Here is a 22,299-nt window from a genome sequence, read left to right as displayed (position 1 = left end):
TCAGTTTAGAAGTCCTGAGTTGTCTTTCCTAGACAATGTACTCCATAGGCAAAAAACACAGGATGCAGCTGAAAAGTGCACCAAAAGATTTACAAAGTACAGTATATGTTTTACGATTATATACTAGAGTCAACTCTTCATTATCAAGAAGCACAGTAACACTGAGAAAACATAATGCATGTTCAGTGCATGTGTCAAACCCAACATATGAGTAAATTAAATTTCTTGCCGTTATTTGTCTGTTTGCCTTACAACAAAGCATAATGTCTTTATGTGCGTTGATTGTGTTTTGTGATTTATTTCTGTTATTTGGAAGTGCAAGACTTCTCTTAACAGACCGAGTAGTTAAAGCACTGATTTGTGCTGCATTAGTACCATGTCATTTGGGCCACAGTCCATGCCTGAGCTGCACCAACCAAACTAATTGCCTCTGTGGATCTATTTTTTAATAGAATTATAGACAAGATCACAAAATAGATAAAGAAACTATATTTTATGCTATTACATGGTAACTATAAAATGATAGCTCTGCTCCAAAATATTAACAACTTGTTACATACTAAAAGCAACTTATTTAAATAAGTTAATTTTAAACTGATTTTGCCACACATTTTCATTAATTGAATGCCTTATTTTGGGTTACACTGGCCTCTTTCTTTCAATTAATAAGAGTTCATAGCATTTTACTTGATGAATACTAAATAGCCAGCTCAGCTTATTTTAATGCGTTATTTCACACCACCAAGTTTAATACATCATTATTACCAGTTTATAACAAAATGAATGCACTCAATTGGTGCTGGAAAATGTGTTTACATATATTTTATTGCTTTTCTTGCTCTACAATATAAAATAACAATGGTACCTAATAATGCTGCACAATTAACCATATATTAATCACAATTACAATTATCCCTGCCTCAAAATACTAACTGCAGAAAGTGACAATTACTGCTTTCCATTGATAGTTCCCATCCTCTCAGAGATCAAGCTTTCCCAGTTACGAACTGTTTTAAATTTTAAAATAGATTTTCCTTCCCACTGCCACCTTTTTCCAATGACCAGTCCCTCTACAACAACAATAACTCCTATTGCTTCAACTGGAATGACCAGTGATGAATCCACCATCAGTATGGGGTGTCCATAACTGAAGACAAAGTGAGGAGACAACTGATGAAGCTGCACACAGGAAGAGCCAAAGGACCAGCTGGAGTTAGTCTTCATGGTTTTAATACCTGTGCCAACCAAATTTGGAGTATCGTTTGTCACCTGTTCATCTTTTCCTAAGGCTCCAGAAAGTGCTGCTCCTGTAAAAGATATCCTGCATTGTTTCTGTTCCAAAGACACCTAATGACTACAGAGCACTGGCTCTTACTTGTTATATCTTCAAGACCTTTGAGAGACTTGTCCTGGACCACACAAGTCCTCTTGTGGTAGACCACCTAGACCCAGTTTGCTTGTTAGATAATTCCATCCTCCACTCCAATCTTTGTCCATCTGCTCCAAAAGGCTTATGGCATCCGTGTTAAGGGGTAAGCTCAGAGATATGCAGATGGATAAGCCTATAGTGTCCTAGAATAATGGACTATCTGTGAGACAGACTGCAGTCTGTAAGACTCAAGGACTGTGTTTCTGATACGGATATGAGCAACACTTGGGCACCACAAAGTACAGTCGTGTCTCCTTTACTCTGCAGAAATTTTCAGATGATTCTGCACTTATAAGGTGTATTGATAAAAGGGGGGAGAGTATAAGGGTCAGATGGAGAACTTTGTATCTTGGTGCAGAAAGGATTGTGTGCAACTTAACATCAGCAAAACCAAGGAGCTGGTTATTGACATCTGCCACACCTGCTGGTCATAGCAAAGTGGAGAATTAAAAGAAAACTGAATGCCATTATGAACAACGTAGCACATCATCTCTCCGACACTCTGACAAACTTCAATCAACAAATTATTCACCAGAAGTGTGTCAAGAAATGCTACTGGTGTTACTTTACACCAATAGCAACAAACCTGTAAAATGCCTTCATGTGACTGGGAAGTTAGAATAGTGTGTTCGTGTGTGTACATGTATTTGTCTATTTATTTATTCATTTGATGAACTTCAGTAAAAAGCCCAATTTCCCCTTGGGGTCAAATACAGTTCCATCTTAAAAGGAAATGAGTTTTGTCAAACATGGACACATTCACAAAGCACAAGTTCAGTTTGTTTCTCAGAGGAATGGGTGTCATAGGACTAACCATGGGCTAAATGCTAAACAAATTTTGTGGGATTATATCCCAGACAAAATCTTTTAAAAAGTGTGAATAAATTTAGTTTCTGTTTGTAGCAGCTTACAGAAAAATTAAGTAAAATTAACGTTCTAGATCACATGAAATTTTTTTTTAAACATTTTTGCACCAAAATGAAAGAGAATCATCCATAATCTGAAAGTATTTAGTTCTCAAAACAGTGCTGTGCTAACTATTAGACCACTGTATGCAAACATTTAATCGGCTGTATTAAATTTAACCACTATGTCCAGGATGCACAAGTGCATGAAACCTAAGCGAGCTGCACCAAGTCCAAGTAACATTGGATCCAGGGCACAGATAACCACTATTTTTCTGTTTACGCTAATGCATGTCTGTATATAGTAGGCCGTCAAAAGCAAAATCAGATAACAGTAGCCATAGTGATTTTAGACAAGGCTTTGATTAAAACTGTGTGCCACCAAGGTTTGAAACAATCAATTTGTGGATAGTAATCCTTCTTCAAAAGAGTTCACCTTTCATTACTATGCTACTCTGCTGTAATGACCTTGGGAGGTTTTTGGTTGGCTATACAAGAGACAGAAGAAAGGAATCATCATCTTTATGCAGAATGCTAATGAGTGAACCTAAAAAAAGACCGCTGACATCTTCAGGTGCTGCCTCCACCCTGTTACCCATTAAGAGGAATGTGCACTTGTCTACTCCTGGATCTGCCAAGAAGAAAAAGGTCATTGAACTCGACACAAAAATGAAACTGATCAAGCAGTATGAAGAAAGAAAGAAAGTGAATGTTATTGCATGTGACTTAAGTTATCCCATTTTACAGATTTTGAAGGACAAAGAAAGGATTCATAAAGCTGTTACAGTGTAGTCGAAGTGTAGTTGAAGGTTAAAAGTCTATTTCAGATTTTGAAGGATTGCGCCAGAGAAGACTACACTCAAGTATTTATAGCAAGTACCAGATGGTTCAAGTGATTCGAAAGAAGAGTCAACCTTTATAGTGTTTGAGTCACTGGAAAAGCACAGAGTGCAGATGTGGAAGGAGCTCAAAAGTGTGTTGAGTCTGTAGGTAATAATCATGGAAGGAAGGTATCAACCACAGCAGCTTTTCTACATGGATGAAACTAGATTATTTTGGAAAAGGATGCAAGAACACACTAACATTCACAAAGAAGCCAAAGAGCATGCCTGGTTTTAAGGCATTTAAAGGCATTCTGACTTTACTCCTTGGCAGGAGTATCACAGGTTTTAAGCTGAAGCTTCTAATTTATCATTCAGAAAACGTGTATGCATTCAAGAATGTGACCAAGTACATGCTGCCTATATATTTTTGTGCAAACTGGAAAGCCTGGGTGACTCAAGCATTGTTTGGAGACTGGTTCCTGAATTGTTTTATACCTCAAATTCATGACTATTGCTTGGATTGAGAAATTCATAGACCACATGCATCCAGATGTGAAAGTTGTTTATTTGCTGCCAAACACAGTTCCACTCATTCCACTATCTTTGAACCACTTTCACCCAAGCTATAGCCGCAACAGATGCCAACCCAGAACTATCTTTATTAGAGTTTTGGAAAACAGTAGAATATTTTTAAATGTACAAGAAATATTGCTACTGAATGCAAGGCTGTGACAAAGAAACGCAGAAATGGAATCTGGAAAAAGCATGTTAAGAGTTATGTTAATACTTTAGATGAATCTGACAGGGAGCATGAACTTGAAATGAAACATATTAATACTACCAAAGGAACTTTCTTTGAAGCGTAAAGTGGAAGATGTTGAGGAGCTGCTAGACCAAGAATCCAGGAAACTTATGAATAAAGAACTTCTCACTTAGGAAGAAGAAAGAAGGCTCAAGAAGAAAGGACAGAAGAAGAGAAGAACGATGACAAGAAGGAACCAGAAAGGAGATTCTGAAGGTTTTTCTCAACTAAATAAACTTCTCACAAATTTTGAGGAAATGGACTTAAATATCAAACAATATACAAAGACTAAACGAATAGTACAAAATGTTTTTCATCCATATTGTGAAATTTAATACGTCAGAAAAAGAAACAAGTCAGATAAAGTTTATCAACTTTATGAAAAAAAAACGCCAACTCCGACTACCTCAAGCTGCGACATTGATCCGCAGCCAAGCACAAGTGTTTAATAAAACATTTCCTATTTTCTACACGTTTTGTATAGTATTCAAGTATAGTATTTTTGCATGTTAACCTATCACTGGTAAAAATAAGCAAAATAAAACAGTACAAATATCTAATAATAAAAATATCTTCACAATGCCTAAAGAAAGTTAATTAAAAGTTATAAAAATAACTAAGAAAATAGTTGACAATGTGTAGAAAACGATAAGGTTATAACAATACTGCACTGTAATGAACTAAGAAAATGATATTATATAAAAATAATTTACCAAAAAAAAAAAAAGATTAAAAACCTACACAATGTGCTAGGAATGGTGATAAAAAAGATATACAACAAACAACATGACTTAAGGGACTTATTATACAGTACTATACATACGGTCATGTTTAAATACATATACCAGTTTGCCTTACGTCCAGATTGCCTTACGACTGGTTGGCTGGAACTGAACATGGCCATAAGTTGATGACTGGCCATATATTCACATTGTTACATTTAATGCATTTACATGCTGTACATGTACAATATAACTATCAGGTGATGTTTACATTAACATCTCAATTATACATTACTGTCATTTACAATTTTGCTATCTGCTTTGATATGGGGGGGAGGGGGGCAGGATGAAGGATTGTGTTATACTTGCATTCTATTTTATAAATATTTGAATACGGTAATTTTTCTAGCTTTGGACTAATATTTAATAAAGGAAAAAAATGTAATAAAAGAAAAAAGTGATTGCAGGAAAACAAAAAATAATTTTTTAAATAAAAGAAAGTACACCCTTCAAATAGATTAATAAGAACCCTGAATACTGAAAATGAACAATGGTTTCATTTTTAGAGAACAACAAAAAAAAAGTGTGCAAAAAAAAAAAATGACACCTTTTATTGGCTAACTAAAAAGATTACAATATGCAAGCTTTTGAGGCAACTCAATTGTAATCTTTTTAGTTAGCCAATAAAAGGTGTCATTTTGCTTGACTTCTCATTACATCCATAATGGCTAACAACAGTATAACACCCTAGTACTACAAGCTTTCTGAAAGAAATTTCTGAAAATGATATTAACACAAGCCGAACAGTAGCTCTGTTAAACTGCAACAGAGTGGTTTGAGAAGTGAAGCTGCACTAGTTTTTGTAACCAAGAATGAAAAATAATTTGATAATTGTGATTTGAGAGTCTAATTGTTAAGCACTGTAGACGCAGCTGATGAAAGGATGGTTCTTTCAGGCAGGGATTATGGTCGATTAAATCAGGCCTGATCCATCCCTTTCAGGCAGAGGCCATGAGTAATTTGAGCAGGTGCACATTACACACATACACACAGAAAAAGGTGCTATTTAGTTCATAGAAAAGCACAGTCCATAAATAACATAGTTCAGATGTTAGTTTTCCATACCTGGCAAGTTTCATGAAAAGCTCACTGAATATGCAAAATGTGTGGGTATTAATAATGGTGCAAGACCACCTAAAAGCTAGAAGCTGTCTGGAAGAAGAAAAGCCATGCACTCTAACCAACTGGGTGTACATTCATCAGCATTCCTCACTGAAGAACTAGATAATGATTGCACTGCTCAAATGGTGTCTCTTTCACCTGGATACATATGTAGAAATGATTGTACAAGATTACACACTGGGAGTGAAAGCTTCATTTTAAAGCAAGTCAAATATATACATATACAGTATACACACACGTACATTTTTTTTGCAACATATTTCTCTTGTCTGATTATTTCCGCAATGGTTACTGAAAGGGTATATATACATGTTCAATTATATCCTGAATTTCAATAAAGAACAATCCCAGGGAGCAAGCTCCACCTGCTGGAGACAAGGATGGGATGCAGCTTCATACTGAGACACTTGCTCTAATGTTAGCTTATGCGGGACCAGCCACTAAATAGGGGTTGTAGTCCATGGACACCTGTGGCTGAGAGAATCTACTAAAGTGGTACATTGGCGAGACCTAAGCTAAGCTTAAATTGTCGGGAGAAAGTGTAGTGAGCAGTAAGAGAAGTACTGCTTTTGATTGCATTGTATGTGAATTAGACTTAAAGGTCCAAAGGGATAAGGAAAAGTAGGGAGTTAAAATAAATTGCATGTGATATCCATAATAACATAAATCTTAGTTCAGCAACAGTGCTATTCCCAGTTATTGGTATTAATCTTGCACCTGGAGCTAATTTCCTTAATTATCTGACAAGCCGTATAAATCTGGCAGCACTCCTAATTACTTTGCAAGGTGGCAAGCTGCTCTAAGGTGACTGAAGCCCTGTGACAGCAGGCTGTTCTGATGAAGGCCAAAGAAATAACCCTTTAAGCCACTGCAAGAGAAGTAGGCCATTCCAAGTCTGTGATTTCTAGAATACTGCAGTTTTACAATGACATTAATTCATTGGAGTCCTCTAAAAATGCTGGCCGGCCATGTAAGACAATGCACGAGAGGACAGAAAAATGCGGAGACTCACAATTGGGAATTGGTTCAACACTGCAGCAGGAATTGCTTCCCAGTTTAGCACTGAACTGGGTACGGATCTGTCTCGGCATACAATGTCTAACTGTTTAAGACAATTTGGAAAAACCCACTCTGCAGTGATGAAGCCTCTCATCAACAGAAAGAATCAAAAGGCTAGACTAATCTTTGCTGAGGAGCATGTTGTATGGACAGAGGAGAACTGGTCCAGAGCTCACTTTAGTGATGAGAACAAGTTTAATTTATTTGGGTCCGGTGAAAACCACTACAATTCACATCAAACAGAGGAAAGACTTAACTGATTTTTTTTTTTTTAATCACTTCTGGTTCAATTTGGAGGAGAAAGCGTCATGGTTTAAGGGATATATTTTCTGCAGCAGATGTCGGGCCTCTTACACAGCTACAAGGCAGGGTGACTGCAAATGTTTATCAGAACCTCCTTCAGCAGCATGTGGTTCATTCTCTGCAAGCATCTTTCAATCAGCGCACAATTGTCATGCAAGACAATGGCCCCTGTCACAATGCAAAATGGGTAAAGCAATATCTTGAAACTAAAACTGAAATAATGAAGTTTCAACCTCAGAGTCCGTATCTAAACCCAATTGAGAATCTCTGAATGTTCTTGGTGACAAAGTTACGGCTAAGAAACCCTCAATAGTTACCTAATTGTGGAAGTGACCGGAAGAAGAGTGGACCAAGATCAAACCACAGCAGTGCATGAAACAAGTGAGGGCCTCTACACTTCCTACTAATTATTGAAAGCCGTAACACCCCAAACATTTTAATTGTAACCTTCTTTTCTGCTACAACAGTTACTGTTCTCTCATTTTGATCACTGCATTTCCCACAAAATAAAGGTTTTTGTGGCTTATCTTGTAAAACATGCTAGTAGATAAATGATATGCCCTCAGCTAAAATTCCTTTGAAATTTGAGCAATGAAGATTAACAATAGTTCAGAAAAAAATATTCTCTAACTTTGATCACCACTGTGGGTCCAAAAAAAATTCTGAACAGAATCACTCGTTGCTCTTCAGTTCAAAATGCTCACTTCCTCTCGCATGGCTTTTCAATACAGACTCACATAATCCTAATGTCAAACTTCTACATACAGTAACAGTACATAGCCATACGATTATCTGATTTGTCTTGTTAAAGCCAATCGTTGCAGTTGGCATTTTCCACCAATTTCAAGTTAAATGCACACTTTCCTGGCATTCTGACTACTCAATAAATCACAGGGACACGCCTAATACACAATGTGATTTACCTTGCTAACTACTTACCACTTTAAGCTAATGTTGCTGGTGAAACATTAGCTATTTTATCTCACGATAAGTGATTACTGGAATTCACTTCAATATTTTCCATAATTTTTAAGCATCATCTAATTTTATTCAGTAGTAATAGTACTGGATTTTGGCTTATTCATTTTTCCTGACTTTCCTAATTTTCCTGGACCCATATGAACCTCGTTTATATTATTCAAACAGTAAAAACTCTAAAACTCAATTTAATAACCCGCTCATCCAGTCTGGCATGGCAAGAAAGACAATGCCTCTCCTCACAGTCCTAGGTGCAAAACAAAACTTAGCCAGGACAGACACAACCCCTAAAAAAATAAAGTACTTCTTTACAAACTAACATTGCCAAACGCCAGAGTAAAATCAAATCCTTAAAAATCTGAAGTCTCACAGGATTAACTTATGAGTTCACAATGTACAAGAAAATAAGTTGTTACCGGCGCAACTCTGCAACTTCTTCTGCCTTCAGTTCTGCCAGCTTCCTCTCCATTTCCTCGTCATCGTCATCTGGTATTGCTTGCTTCTTGTCTCCCTCACTTTCACTTTCTGCTTCACTAGAGCTCAGTCTGCAGATAAACAGATAATGGTCAACACTTCATGCTAATGGCAAATACACATACCTGACAACACAAGTAGTCAACCCTACCGGATTTCATTTTCCATTTCATTTGCTTTTTCCTTAACCCGCTTTGCAATGAACTTGCGCAGTTTTGTCCGCCAACTTAAAAGAGCTCTGAAGAGAGACAGTGAGAGGTATAATTTAAATCTGTGAAAGACTATTTAAATGGGGGAACAAACAAAACATGTTTTAGTTCAACTACCTAAGTTCTTTACGACCGAGGACCTTGATATCACGACAGCACTCCTTCACCTCCTGCGTGGTGGCAGGGTGGTTCTCCAATTGCTCATCATCTAATGTGATCTAGGACACAACCAGTAAATCATTAAAAAAGGGACAAAGATGCCACAGTTTAGCCCTTCAATAGCTTTGGGTATCATTAAGATTTGATCAATTCCGAATCGGATTCTGCTTATTATTTGTGGTTCTTATGGATTCTATGTTCCAATTCTAATATGGTTAAAAAATGGTCAAAATGTTCCAACAAGAAAAAGCTGTCTTTACTGTCTTTAAAAAGTCCAACTTAAAAGTTTTACAACAAAGTGAAACAAGCAATACAGAATTTCAAGATAAAAAATAAAAAACAAATTCTTCAACCTAAATATCACAAATACACAAAGGAAAAAGTGTGAGTGTGTGTGTAACAATAAAAGAAGAAAAATTAGCACAGCGGCCTTTTCTGTCAGTAAGTGCGACACTCAGGCATATGTTTCCAGCAGTGGATACAAACCATCTCACTATGGGAAGAGGGAACCTACAGTATGAAAAGGCCAGCTCAGATTGTAAAGGACATGTAATTGTTTCACCAATGCTACAGCCAATTTTTTTGACTTTCCTTTGAGCACAGTTTATTCTTTTGTATGTGTGTCACAGATTTTAGTTTTCAGATTCAGGTTTAAAGACAACCAGTCCAATACAGACATTTTAAAGAAGCACAGAGTCTTTAAGTGCCATAACGCAACCACTTGCAGCAGTTAGTTTGTCAAATAAAAAGGAGCGAAACAATGTGTGAATTAACTAAACACTCCAAGTCAATTTCCTGAATGTTTGTATTGTTTTTAGCGTAAGAATACATTTCAGCCTGTTTTTAGCCTTAGCTTTAAGAAAGTTCATTTGAGTTTCTTTTAAGGTACAGTTTAATAAACTCAGGGCATCGTGCAACAGCCAGGTTCTTTGACTCCTGCATCGTGTTTGCGCAGCTTTCATCTGATAGATGAATGCCACAGAGAAACTTACACATACTGGCATACTACACATGCATTCAAACTTAATGAAGCATAACAAATGGGGAAAAAGAGTAATTCCTAATTAATAAATAAAAAACAATGATAAAATACAGATAAAAAAAAAGTTGAATATTTTTGTAACAAGCAAGAGAAACCAAATAAATATGTGCGTGAAAGTAGTGTATTAAAAATCAAAATTTGCGGAAAATCCACAATTCTTTACAAAATTTTAAGCCCTCATGAAAAGTTACTTAATATGTGCCCCACTTTCTCTTGTTGTATAAATCTATTCAAATGTATGTGAATGTTTTAACTGAAGATTAACTCTTGGTTAGTTCATAAGGCTATACATAAACGTAGCCGGTTTCAAGACTTGTACTAGCAATTCAAATAAACAAAATATACTGGATGGATCACCAACTGAAATAAAGTGCACTGCAGACACATGGGTAACATATGCATGTACAGAAAAAGCTCCTTAATTTACTGTGATGTGAATGCATGATTACCTTTTAAGCGTTTCAGAAAAACACAGTAAGCATGATTATTAAAGTTTGAAGCAGTGTAGTAACAAATGGGAATTTAACTGCTGTTAATTGTAAAAACAGGTAATCATCCCATCCGTACCAGTTACATTATGTAACGTTTCCTGAGTGTTGTGTATTAGCGCTAGCTGAGGTCACCTAGGCTATGAGGCTACAAGACAGTACCTTCTTTTAAATTAATAGTGTGTTGTAGCATTGTTTTGACATGTTTTTTTTACAGCCACCCATAAAAAAAATGATATCGCCACAATTACTGCACTTCGCATAGCCAATTTTTTGAGCATTTGCTGTGGTCCACAGTTCATAGCCTGGGTGCTAGGCAATGCAACTCAACACCCCATTTATGCATAATGTTGGCTGTGCTGTTGTCACAAAACAGGTCTAAGGGAAGAGGTGTGTCACTGCATCAGAGATGTTTATTAGACTCATATAGTTAATTGAAAATGTATGTGTAGGAACTGATAAGTCAAACCATAATTCAAAGGTCTTTTAGATTTTCTCATTCTTAGAACCCCACCCTCCATCCAATTTTGTATTCCACATTAGCCTGCCACTCACCTCGCTTGCTTTGGCTAAAAACTCAACTGCATTTTCCGATTTGATAAACTCTGTAACAGTGAAACGATGATAAAGCGTGAAGTCACCATCAGCATAGCCCTCTGCCTGAAAAATTAGAATAGTAGAGTGAAACCCACAGCAAGACAAGGCTGTGTTTTTTCAGTTCTGTAGCTAAAGCAACATCTAGCAGTCATTACAACAAGTGTGAGGCCCAACAAATATTCTCTGCACAATTCACACAAGCAACATGTAGATCAAATACTCACCTTTGGTTTGCGGACAGGTACTAATTCCCTGACAGTCTTCACCTGTACTTCCACTTCCTTGAAGGCATGCTTGGGATCGAAAAACTTACTGTCAATTTTATCTGGAGCAAGGTAACCTATAGAATAAGCAAACACAATGAGCAGAATTAATGTTTAAACTATTTCTTGGTGTTGATCTACAGAAAGTGGTAGCTAATCAGGGACTCCATAAATTTAGACTTAGGCTACATTTATACTATTATGTTTTTATTTTTATATAAAAACAATCTTCGCCCACACTGGCATTGTTTACAAAAGTATTCCTTTCCATAGTAAAACACATATGACAGTGACAAATAAGTGTGCATTGCCATCAAACTTCTTGAAGGGACTGTGAAAAGAAAAAAAAAATCATGAAAAAAAAAAACAAGATTCTTGCGTGATTTATGCAATTTCAAAACTACTAGCACATGCAGGACTCTGATAGCGTGTTCACACCATAGAAAAAAGAAAAAATATTTCAGGAACTGGAGTGAAATGCCCTGTGTCATGTTAATCCGCTTATTACAGCTGTAAGTAACAATCTTCAGAAATGGCGACAATTGTCTTGTCATTAGATAAAATCAATGTTAAAAAAAAAAAAAAAAAAAAGTGTTTAGCTCTATGTTCATTGGTGAGAAAACTGATTTTATAAACAGTCCACAGCAAATCAGAGATCATCTAGTACCAAAGAACATTTGTAAACAAACTCAGGTCAATCAATAAAAAAAACAAAAATATTGTGCTTCTATAATATCGCTTTACTTCATTGTGCTTCCTTGTCTCTCTCTCTGTCCTGTCATAATTGTCTGTTGGGCTGCATTCTACACCCGTCCAAATCGTTAAGTGCCCTGTTATTAATTTCACATTGTGGTGTGTGCTCCACCTTAATGTGAAGGTTACGTATGCAGCAGGTATAGAAAAGAATCATTCCCTTCGAAATATTCCCTTTTTTTTTGCTTTACAGCCAAAAATGAAAACATACGCAAAAAATATTTCTTCCCAGTTTTACTTACTCGGTGCAACCTTTAACATCCAAGTGAAAGATATCACAGCTACACTTCAAAAAAATTATAAAAAAATCAAAAACAAGTCTTACTGAGATTAAAAAAGGATCACCCTCTTTAGTTGGTATTGTGTGTTAGCAAATCTTGCATACGGAATTGCATTTACCTGTGGTTTCCCATCCCCATTTGCAACAAAGCCAAAATATTCCCAGAAGCCACTCCGGCTGCCCTCACTGTAAATTAAGCATGCTGATGAAGACTTTGATGGCACTGAATTTACCATCTTATCAAGTTGGCGGAAACGGGGCTGCAAATCCAGTCATGCCAATTGATAGTCAAGGAGGCTTAACTGTCAAAAGCCAGCACGAACCGGAAGAACATTCGTAATGTATGCTGTAGAATTGATACCATTAAAAAAAGTCAGTTTTGAAGTAAATGTTATCACCTGCACCTGACTTGAGGTGGGGGGTGGGGGGGGATTACTTACATTTGTCTGATTTTTAAGTTTTTGCTTATACCTAATAAATGTTTACAAAGTCTTGATTTTTGTACATTATACTGGTATATCAAGCCATTTATGTTGGCAAAATATAGCTCAAAATACTAATTAAATGGAGATGCAACACACATGAATAATATATTAGACTAGACATGTAAGAAATTCAGGAGACGCAAGTTACCTTGACAGACAACGAAGATCTCTGCAGATTCATTTCTGGAGGCTTGTGGCTTGGTGGCCTGAACCTTCTTAAAAAACTGTTGAAAGATCCAAAACAAAGGCTGGTAGTCTTTCGAACGAAAAACCTTTGTAATGAACCAGCCACCTTTAGAGAGAAACTCACAGGATAACTTCAAAGCCATGAGGGAAAGATGAGCTGCGTGTGTGAAAGAAAGACAGTCGGACAGTTTTCATATGTTTACAATTGAATAACACCTGGTTGATAGGTACTTGACGAAAACAGTATAAAGAAGTAATCCTCTTACCTTGTGAATAAGCATCATGCTGCCAGCTTGCTCCAACATTGGGAGCTCCATCGTTCAGAACAACATCAACTTTCCAAGTCTTCAACTCTTTCATTAAAGCCTTAAAAAAAATTTTTCTCAGTCTCAACTCTTTTGAATAATTCAAAATAACAGGGCTTCTAAAGAAAAAGACTACTGTTTCGGAATACATTTTTTCTTAATTAGACAAGTAGGCATAACTTTTAATATAATACATAGCCATTACTTTTCAAAATATATGTTAAAATTAAGTTCATCATGGATGTAACAGTCTTCATCTTTGACTGAAATTAATTTTGGATATAAGTAGAGCTGCTGATTATTTGCCGTAATCATGTGCGATTAACATGTTAATTTCTGCCATTAAATTTTTTAACACAGCCCCTAAAGGCGTTAATTTATTCCAGTTAATTTGACCAAGCTTTAAACATTGTTAATGAAGCAGTGGCAAATGAATCCAAGTCTATTTATAGTAGTAGTGGGTCTCCAGCATCTGATCGTCTCATATGTTGTTGCTTGATAATGAACTTCATCCACACACACCAGAAGGTTTTCCACCGTCCCTTGTAACACATAATCCTCCCGTACTGGAACATAAAACTGTATTGAATTGTAAGTATTGAATGAATAAGGGATGCCAATTTTCCAGTATCATTATAAATATCATTACATACATAACTTAGCTCAGTACAGAGAATAACATGAGACCAAATGAAATCATACCAAAAAGGCAGAATGAGTTTAATTTTTTTGCGTCACGCTACTGTTGCAGACTGACAAGCACTAAAGGCTAAGTGAAGCTGCATGAGCACCAGCTTTGCCATTATACCACGTTCACACATAGACAGTTATGTTATCTTATGTCACATTTATATTTACATTTACTCGATTAGCAGATACTTTTACCCAAAGCAACCTACAAAGGAGGTCATCATAATTGAGTAACATTAGTCTAGGTACTGTTCAGGCAGGACTAGTTAAAAAAGTTGATGATGACAAGTGAAGAGAGATAAAGCTAGCATAACAAAAAAATATTAATTAACAATATAAGAGATATCCACAGAGCAAAAAACATTCAAGTACTGACCCAATGACTAATCTACAGGCAGACATTAAGGATTTGAACTTAAATGTGTGCTGCTATAGGGAGTCAAAATAACTTTAGAAAGGAGTAATATGTGCCCATCTTGGCTGGTAGAATACAAGACAGGCCACTGTATTTTGATTCCAGTGGCTTGATGGCACATGTAAGCCACCTGCAAGTAGTGGGTTGCAGTAATTTAGACATTACAAAACCAAAGCCTTGAACAGAGGTTGTTGTGCATACTCAGTCAGAAAAGGTCTGATTTTGAGAATGTTACATACATGAATGATAGATTCTATGATAATGAAGAATAATAATGAAGATAATGAAGAAAACAAGCAAGCCATTCAAAGTTATGAAATGGCTAACTGTGTAAATTAATTGCAAAAACTGATCTGTAAAATACTGAAGCTTTACATAGCATGTCTGGAGAAAATTAGTCTGGCTAAAACACAATTGAATGTCAGCTTTTGCCTTCATATAATACATTGTTTTAAATATGTTTGAACTACATTCAAATAGCAAATGTTGGACTGGTTTGCACTAATTGTTAGAGGCTACATTGTTTTTGGATATCCAAAAAGAGTGAATGAGAAACCTGGGGTGACAAGTCAGACCTAATACTGGACAGAGAATGTAGTCAAAAGTGGCAATGTGTTATGGAATTGAAAAAGCTCCATTTTAAACAGCATAAAGTAACTTAAGCAAGCAGCACATACAGTGAGTTCAAACAGTCAAATGGTAACAAAACATTCAATTTGCTATGTTTAAATGTATACACACACACATTATATATATATATATAAACACACAAACACACACACTGTATATACACACAGTATGTAAAAATGTACATTTGTATGCATACTGTACATATGCAGCATATAAAATAGCTGTCCCCTTTTCATTTGCCACAGCATAAGCATAATCATCCTGCCAAAACACAGAAAATAAGGCATACTTCACAGCCCAATAGGTCTTTTGACTCTTTTGCTTTCTTGTAATAGATATATATCTATTCCAAGCACACAAATAAAATGGGAGGTGGGAAATAATTCTTGGGAAAGAAACAAAAAACTACATTTTAAAAAGTGGGTTTGCCATCTTTCTGGTAACAAATTCAATTATAAGAAAAATGTTTTGTAATTTGAAGAGCAATACTAGAATCACATGAACAAAAAATCATCAGATTTGTTCCTTGAAATACCCTTGTAGTGAATTCCTGAATTTTTAGCAATGAATAGTGATACGTAGTATAAACTATCACTACCATAATATGTTTTGTATAGTTGAAAATAAGTTGTAAAGTTCAATAATATAACTTCTTCATAACTTTAAGGTAATTTGTGAAAGGGGTGGAAAAACAAAACATATACTGTAAATGAAGTCAAAATGGAGAGAAAAAAATGTACAGTGATCCCTCGCTATATCGCTCTTCGACTTTCGCGGCTTCACTCCATTGCGGATTTTAAATGTAAGCATATCTAAATATATATCACGGATTTTTCGCTGGTTCGCGGATTTCTGCGGACAATGGGTCTTTCAATTTATGTTACGTGCTTCCTCAGTTTGTTTGCCCAGTTGATTTCATACAAGGGACGCTATTGGTGGATGGCTGAGAAGCTACCCAATCAGAGCACGTATTACATATTAAATAAAACTCCTCAATGATATCCCGCGCGGTGCTTAACATCCCGTATTGATTTTTTCATTGTTTGCTTTTCTCTATCTCTCTCACTTTCTCTGAGAAATACAGGCAGATTCTTATCCATCATGCAATACCATCAGGGAGGCGTATGATTGGCCCCATTATCTGCTCCTGACGGAGTGGGTGTGAGCAGAGGGGCTGTTTGCTTAGAAGATATGGACGCTCCTCTAAAAAATGTTGAAAGGCTACCTTCACATTGATCCCTTCATTGCGCCGCTTTATCAAGCGCAACAGCCCTATTGATTTTTGATTGTTTACTTTACTCGAGTCTCTCTCTGACATTCTCCGCTCCTGACGCGCACCTTGAAGAGGAAGAAATGTTTGCATTCTTTTAATTGTGAGAAAGAACTGTCATCTCTGTCTTGTCATGGAGCACAGTTTAAACTTTTGATTAAAGGGTGTTATTTCATGTCTAGAGGGCTCTAATAATGTTAAAAAACATATTTAGAAGCTCATAAACAGGTTTTCAAAGCTCTAACTGCGAAAATATTACATTTATAAATAAAGAATCCTACTTCGTGGAAATTCATTTATCTGTCTGGAGCGGATTAACCGCTATAAACGAGGGTTTACTGTATAACTGTGCGGAGAATATTTATAAACAGTGTTGGAGAGTTTCTAAAAGCTTAAAATATATAAAAATAACCATACAAACATATGGTTTCTACTTCGCAGATTTTCACCTATAGCGGGGGGTTCTGGATCGCAACCTCAGCAATCGAGGAGGGATTACTGTATTAGTAAAGAACCTGGATTACAGTTAAAAGTTCAGAATAAAAGTAACGCGGCTAGCTAATAAAGATTGTGTCAAAACCAAGCTTTTAGCAGTGTGTCAGTAGGTTGTTTACACTATTAGGATAGCTTAAAAAAAAAAAAAACACTTGTTACACCAGCATTGTAATTGACGGGGGATGCAACAGTTTTAAAAGGCGTTATTGCAGTTAATTTTATTTAAACAAATGTTTTAAAAAATTTGAAAATATTATTTAAACACTAAAATGTTTTATTGAAACAATGCAAATCAACACCAACAGCAGACTACAGAATATGCAGAAAAGCAAGAATAAGTTTTCCTTTTAAACAAACAGAGTTAACTTAAACAAGCATGTCACTGCAGATGACAGCCTATAGGAACTAATTGTAATTAGAAAAACAAACTTGTCATTTGGAAGAACATTACCCAATGATACAGATTTTAGGACCTTTGGAAAACTTGTGTAGGATGAGCACAACTTTCTTTGTCCCGATTGATCCATCCATAAACAGCCCGTAAGTCAGTTTTTACACAAATAAGCCAGTTAGCCTTCTGCTAGCATGTGACTACTCAAGTTACACCCAAAGCTCAGCTGGATGTTATATTTTAATAGCTGTAAAACAGATACTTGCTTGTTATTTTCTTTTTGTCTGTGTGTGTGCTAGAGGCTGAAATTAGAATTGCTAAAAAAAAGCCCACTCATTTCAGTAGCAATCTTCATAGAAAGTACAGTTTCCTTTATAGTTTGAAGACATGTAATTTGGCTAAGTGCCACTTCTAAATTACCCCTTTTCTAAAAGGTTGTAACTGTGTTTAGTTAAGTATGCCTTGTGACAGTCACATTCCAGCTTTGGTGGATTCATGTATTGTATAGCCTAGCTAGTAGAAAAGGATCATGTTCCACACAAGCCCTGCAATGAACTCGGCAGAGAGACTAAAGTGATAAATGAAAAAGTATTTATGTTAATCTTTCAGCTGGAATCTAATCTCTCTACATTCAGAGGATATTTCTATTTATGCTTTATTAGTGTCCTTAAACGTAAGAGCCTAGCACACTATTTAATTAGCAAGTAAACTATAGCTGAAAGACATGTTTGCATAAAATTCAGTTCAGCTGATGTTTATATAACTGTCCCCTAATAGGTTGTTGGATATGTGAAGAAACTGGTGTACCTATAAAAAATACTTCCCCATTTGACCTGTTTGGATATTAAGCACAGCCCCAAGGAGCTGAGGCGGCACTGTATTCAAATATAAAAATTACCACGCATTTTTAATCTCTCTTTTCAAATATTTATATAGCTTCTAGCCCTATTAAAATAAAAAATGCCGCAAACATAATATTGCAGTCACTTGCAATACTGTAGAACCTTACCATTAGTTTTAAAAGGATGTGAATACCATTTACCCTAGTAGCCAAAACATTCAGTTTTACAGAATTCTATTTTCTATGCATTTTACAGGTCAAATATTTTTATACACTTAAAAATATACAGTGACACTTTCCACTTTCAAGTATATATAGTCATATGAAAAAGTTTGGGAACCCCTCTTAATTCTTTGGATTTTTGTTTATCATTGGCTGAGCTTTCAAAGTACCAACTTCTTTTTAATATATAACATGCCTTATGGAAACAGTAGTATTTCAGCAGTGACATTAAGTTTATTGGATTAACAGAAAATATGCAATATGCATCATAACAAAATTAGACGTGCATAAATGTGGGCACCTCAACAGAAATATGACATTAATACTTAGTTGAGCCTCCTTTTGCAAATATAACAGCCTGTAGATGCCTCCTATAGCCTTTGATGAGTGTCTGGTATTTTTGACCATTCTTCCATACAAAATCTCTCCAGTTCAGTTAAATTTGATGGCTGCCAAGCATGGACATCCTGCTTTAAATCACCCCAAAGATTTTCGATGATATTCAAGTCAGGGGACTATGACGGCCGTTCCAGAAGATTGTACTTCTCCATCTGCATGAATGCCTTTGTAGATTTCGAACTGTTTTAGGTCATTGTCTTGTTGGAATATCCAACCCCTGTGTAACTTCAACTTTGCGACTGATGCTTGAACATTATCCTGAAGAATTTGTTGATATTGGGTTGAATTCATCCAACCCTCGACTTTAACAAGGGCCCCAGTCCCTGAACTAGCCCTACAGCATGATTGAACCTCCACCACATTTGACAGTAGGTAGCAGGTGTTTTTCTTGGAATGCGGTATTCTTCTTCCGCCATGGAAAGTGCTTTTTGTTATGACCAAATAACTCAATTTTTGTCTAATTAGTCCAAAGTACTTTGTTCCAAAATGAATCTGGCTTGTCTAAATGAGCATTTGCATACAACAAGCGACTCTGTGGTGTGAGTGCAGAAAGGGCTGAATTGCACTGAATTGTAGAACAATGTACAGATACACCATCCGCAGCAAGATGTTCTTGCAGGTCTTTGGAGGTGATCTGTGGGTTGTATGTAACCATTCTCACAATCCTGCGCATATGCCACTCCTGTGTTTTTCTTGCCTTGCCAGATCTGGGCTTAACAGCAACTGTGCCTGTGGCCTTCCATTTCTTTATTACATTCCTTACAGTTGAAACTAACAGTTTAAACCTCCGAGATAACTTTTTGTAGCCTTCCCCTAAACCATGATACTGAACAATCTGTTTTCAGATCTTCTGAGAGTTGCTTTGAGGATCCCATGCTGTCACTCTTAGAGGAGAGTCAAAGGAAAGCACAACTTGCAACTGACCACACACCTGTCTATGAAGTTCAAGGCTTAACGAGCTAATCCAACTAATTTGGTGTTGCAAGTAATCAGTATTGAGCAGTTACATACATTCAAAGCAGCAAAATTACAAGGGGATCTAAATTTTTGCACAGCCAGTTTTTCACATTTGATTTAATTTCATACAACTAAATACTGCTTTACTAAAAATCTTTGTTCGGAAAACACCCCAGTACTCGGATGATCCTAGAAAATGAAAGACATACCATTGTTATATTTTTTGTTGAAAGTAGAGTTAATTATTATGCAGGCTGACAGGGGTTCCCAAACTTTTTCATATGACTGTACCCCTGCTGCCATGAGCCGAATGACGTGTAGAAGGGGTAATACAAGTTTTTCACACATGAAGCTGTCAGAATGAAAGTTTGTCATAAATACTCTGAAGTTTTCACAGTGCTACATATATTAGGGAAAACAGACAATTTAAACATAATTGACAGGATACACAACAAGAAGAGTTCAGCCATGTTTTCAAAACCCAGACCTATACCAAGACCAAGAAGAGTCAGCCTAAGGGCATGTTGATTTCAAGCTGTCAACTTCACTTCATGCCGAGTGTTTTTTCAATCCCCATTGCTGGCTGCAATAAACTTTGAGTGATGATTTCAAGTGCATGCTCTCAGATTTCATTCTTAAATTCATGCTGTTAAAACATCAACAGTGGCTGCCTGGAGCACAGCGACCGCAACTGCATGGCATTCAAGAGCACCAAGTTCACTTCCCAGTCCTTCAGTTTTCATTTTATATTCGGGATTTTTAATGTGAATGCTTCACTTCACATTCTACAATTTTAATGTCACTTTCAGGCCATCACATGGACATTCCTTATTCCACACACTCAACCTTTAATGTTCATTTCATGCCTTCACTTTCTTCATTTCAGGCTGTAACCAATCTCGCCTAAAAAGAAAGCAGTGACATTTGCCTTCCTGTTTTTACTGCTTGCTGTTTGCCTCACCTCACCAAACCATTAATAGTATTGTTTATGTCTCCAACTATGTCATGCTATTTGAATATTGAGTGGTTCTGATATGCGTGAGCAAGCAACATCCCAGTAAACTACTGTTTTATTTTTTGGTTTGAAGATGCAATACACTTAGCAGACATTTCTTTGGATTTATAAAATGACAGTTCACCAATCAGATGTTAACAGGCAATAAACCCCTCCTACTCAACAATGTAGTTCCCCCACTCGTCATTCGGCTTTTGGCTTCAACGATACCCTTCTTGTCCACTTTGCATCTAAGTAGGCCTGTACAGCTTTACAGTATTCTATTTGTGTTCAATTTAAAGCACTTCAGACTTTACGTTTTTGACCTGTGACAAACAGCAGTATTCTTAGATGCTTATGATTTAGATGTTTGAATACAGTTGCCTAGAATGAATGACTGGTCTTTTTTCTGTAGCAGAATTAAACATAAAAAATATCAAATTTTACAGAAACTCTATGTAACTGAATCCATCAGAAAAGATAGCATGTTTTTTATTTTTTTCCACCCTAACTGTTAAAAGGTAATTACCATGAAATTAAAACCTTGGCTGCAGTCCTATCACTGTCCTAAATTTCTGTTGAGCTAAAACCCTTATCTATTCTATTAGGCATAATTACACATATCCTGTATCACATTGACTTATCTGTGATAAGATTTAAAGCACCAACCATTCTATTATTCAATAACAGAATCCACTAATTTAAGAGCATTGCTAGCATTTGATATTTTCACTTGCTGTAAGGGCATTGCGGAAACTTTTATTGTCAACGTTAGAATCTGGAATGCTTTAAAATTCTGTTTGTTACCTGCCAGTCTGACCATATGGCATTCCCAGCTACAGAAGGTTAATATAAGGATCCACTAGTGCGAGGACCACCCTGGGGTGGATGACAAGAGCTATTGGCAGGAGTCAAAATACTGCATGCACTGGAATGGCTGAGGAGGCAGGATTTATGTTATGTCACTATTTAAATATACAGTAATTCAAAATTTAAAAGGCAAAAGCTAACACTCGATTGTAAAACTTAAAAAAAAACAAACTGTTTTGGCACTGTCTTACTTTAGATATGCTATACAATGCCACAATATTTTGTAGATCTGATTTTAAACATTATTTCCATAAACACTTTTAATGTAATTTTGAATTGTTAGCTTGTCATTTGATTGTTAAAACCACTTCTCCATTATGGTAAAATGTTGTTCTGCATTTCACCCTGCTCTCATTTACTCTTAACCCTAAGATTATTGACCACTGTGCTATGCTAAGCTGCTCTTATTATTGTAGATGGAAATTAACTATCATATTTCTGAAATTCCTCTTACTATAATGCTTTAAATCCCCACTTAAAAAAGAACCTTTTCAATGTTAGCAATGCACGTTTAGTTGCGTTAGGCAGAAAGTGGTGTCACGCAATTAGTCTCCATCTTATTTGGCAGTTTGCTCAATCCATATTGCCTAAAACAATAAGTAGTAAATAAAAACACACAGACCAAACTTTTGCTGAAAACGTGAAGGATAAAGAAGATCCCATTTAGTCTAAACCAGTCT

General features: G+C 36.2%; 1 protein-coding gene across 1 annotated transcript in view; it reads right to left on the bottom strand.

Moving 5' to 3' along the window:
* ftsj3 (FtsJ RNA 2'-O-methyltransferase 3) overlaps nucleotides 1-22,299 on the bottom strand; it is a 60,791-nt gene that overhangs the window by 13,217 nt on the left and 25,275 nt on the right. Inside the window, exons 5-11 of the mRNA XM_039764496.1 lie at nucleotides 13,407-13,506; nucleotides 13,103-13,297; nucleotides 11,398-11,513; nucleotides 11,132-11,236; nucleotides 9,005-9,105; nucleotides 8,830-8,916; nucleotides 8,621-8,749 (exon numbers count right to left, since the gene is read on the bottom strand). Coding sequence (XP_039620430.1) covers nucleotides 8,621-8,749; nucleotides 8,830-8,916; nucleotides 9,005-9,105; nucleotides 11,132-11,236; nucleotides 11,398-11,513; nucleotides 13,103-13,297; nucleotides 13,407-13,506 — 833 coding nt within the window. The remainder of the gene's footprint in view (nucleotides 1-8,620; nucleotides 8,750-8,829; nucleotides 8,917-9,004; nucleotides 9,106-11,131; nucleotides 11,237-11,397; nucleotides 11,514-13,102; nucleotides 13,298-13,406; nucleotides 13,507-22,299) is intronic.

The sequence above is a fragment of the Polypterus senegalus genome, chromosome 1, assembly GCF_016835505.1.
Source record: "Polypterus senegalus isolate Bchr_013 chromosome 1, ASM1683550v1, whole genome shotgun sequence".
In the NCBI taxonomy this organism is placed as follows: domain Eukaryota; kingdom Metazoa; phylum Chordata; class Cladistia; order Polypteriformes; family Polypteridae; genus Polypterus; species Polypterus senegalus.
This window is presented reverse-complemented; position numbering and strand designations above follow the sequence as displayed.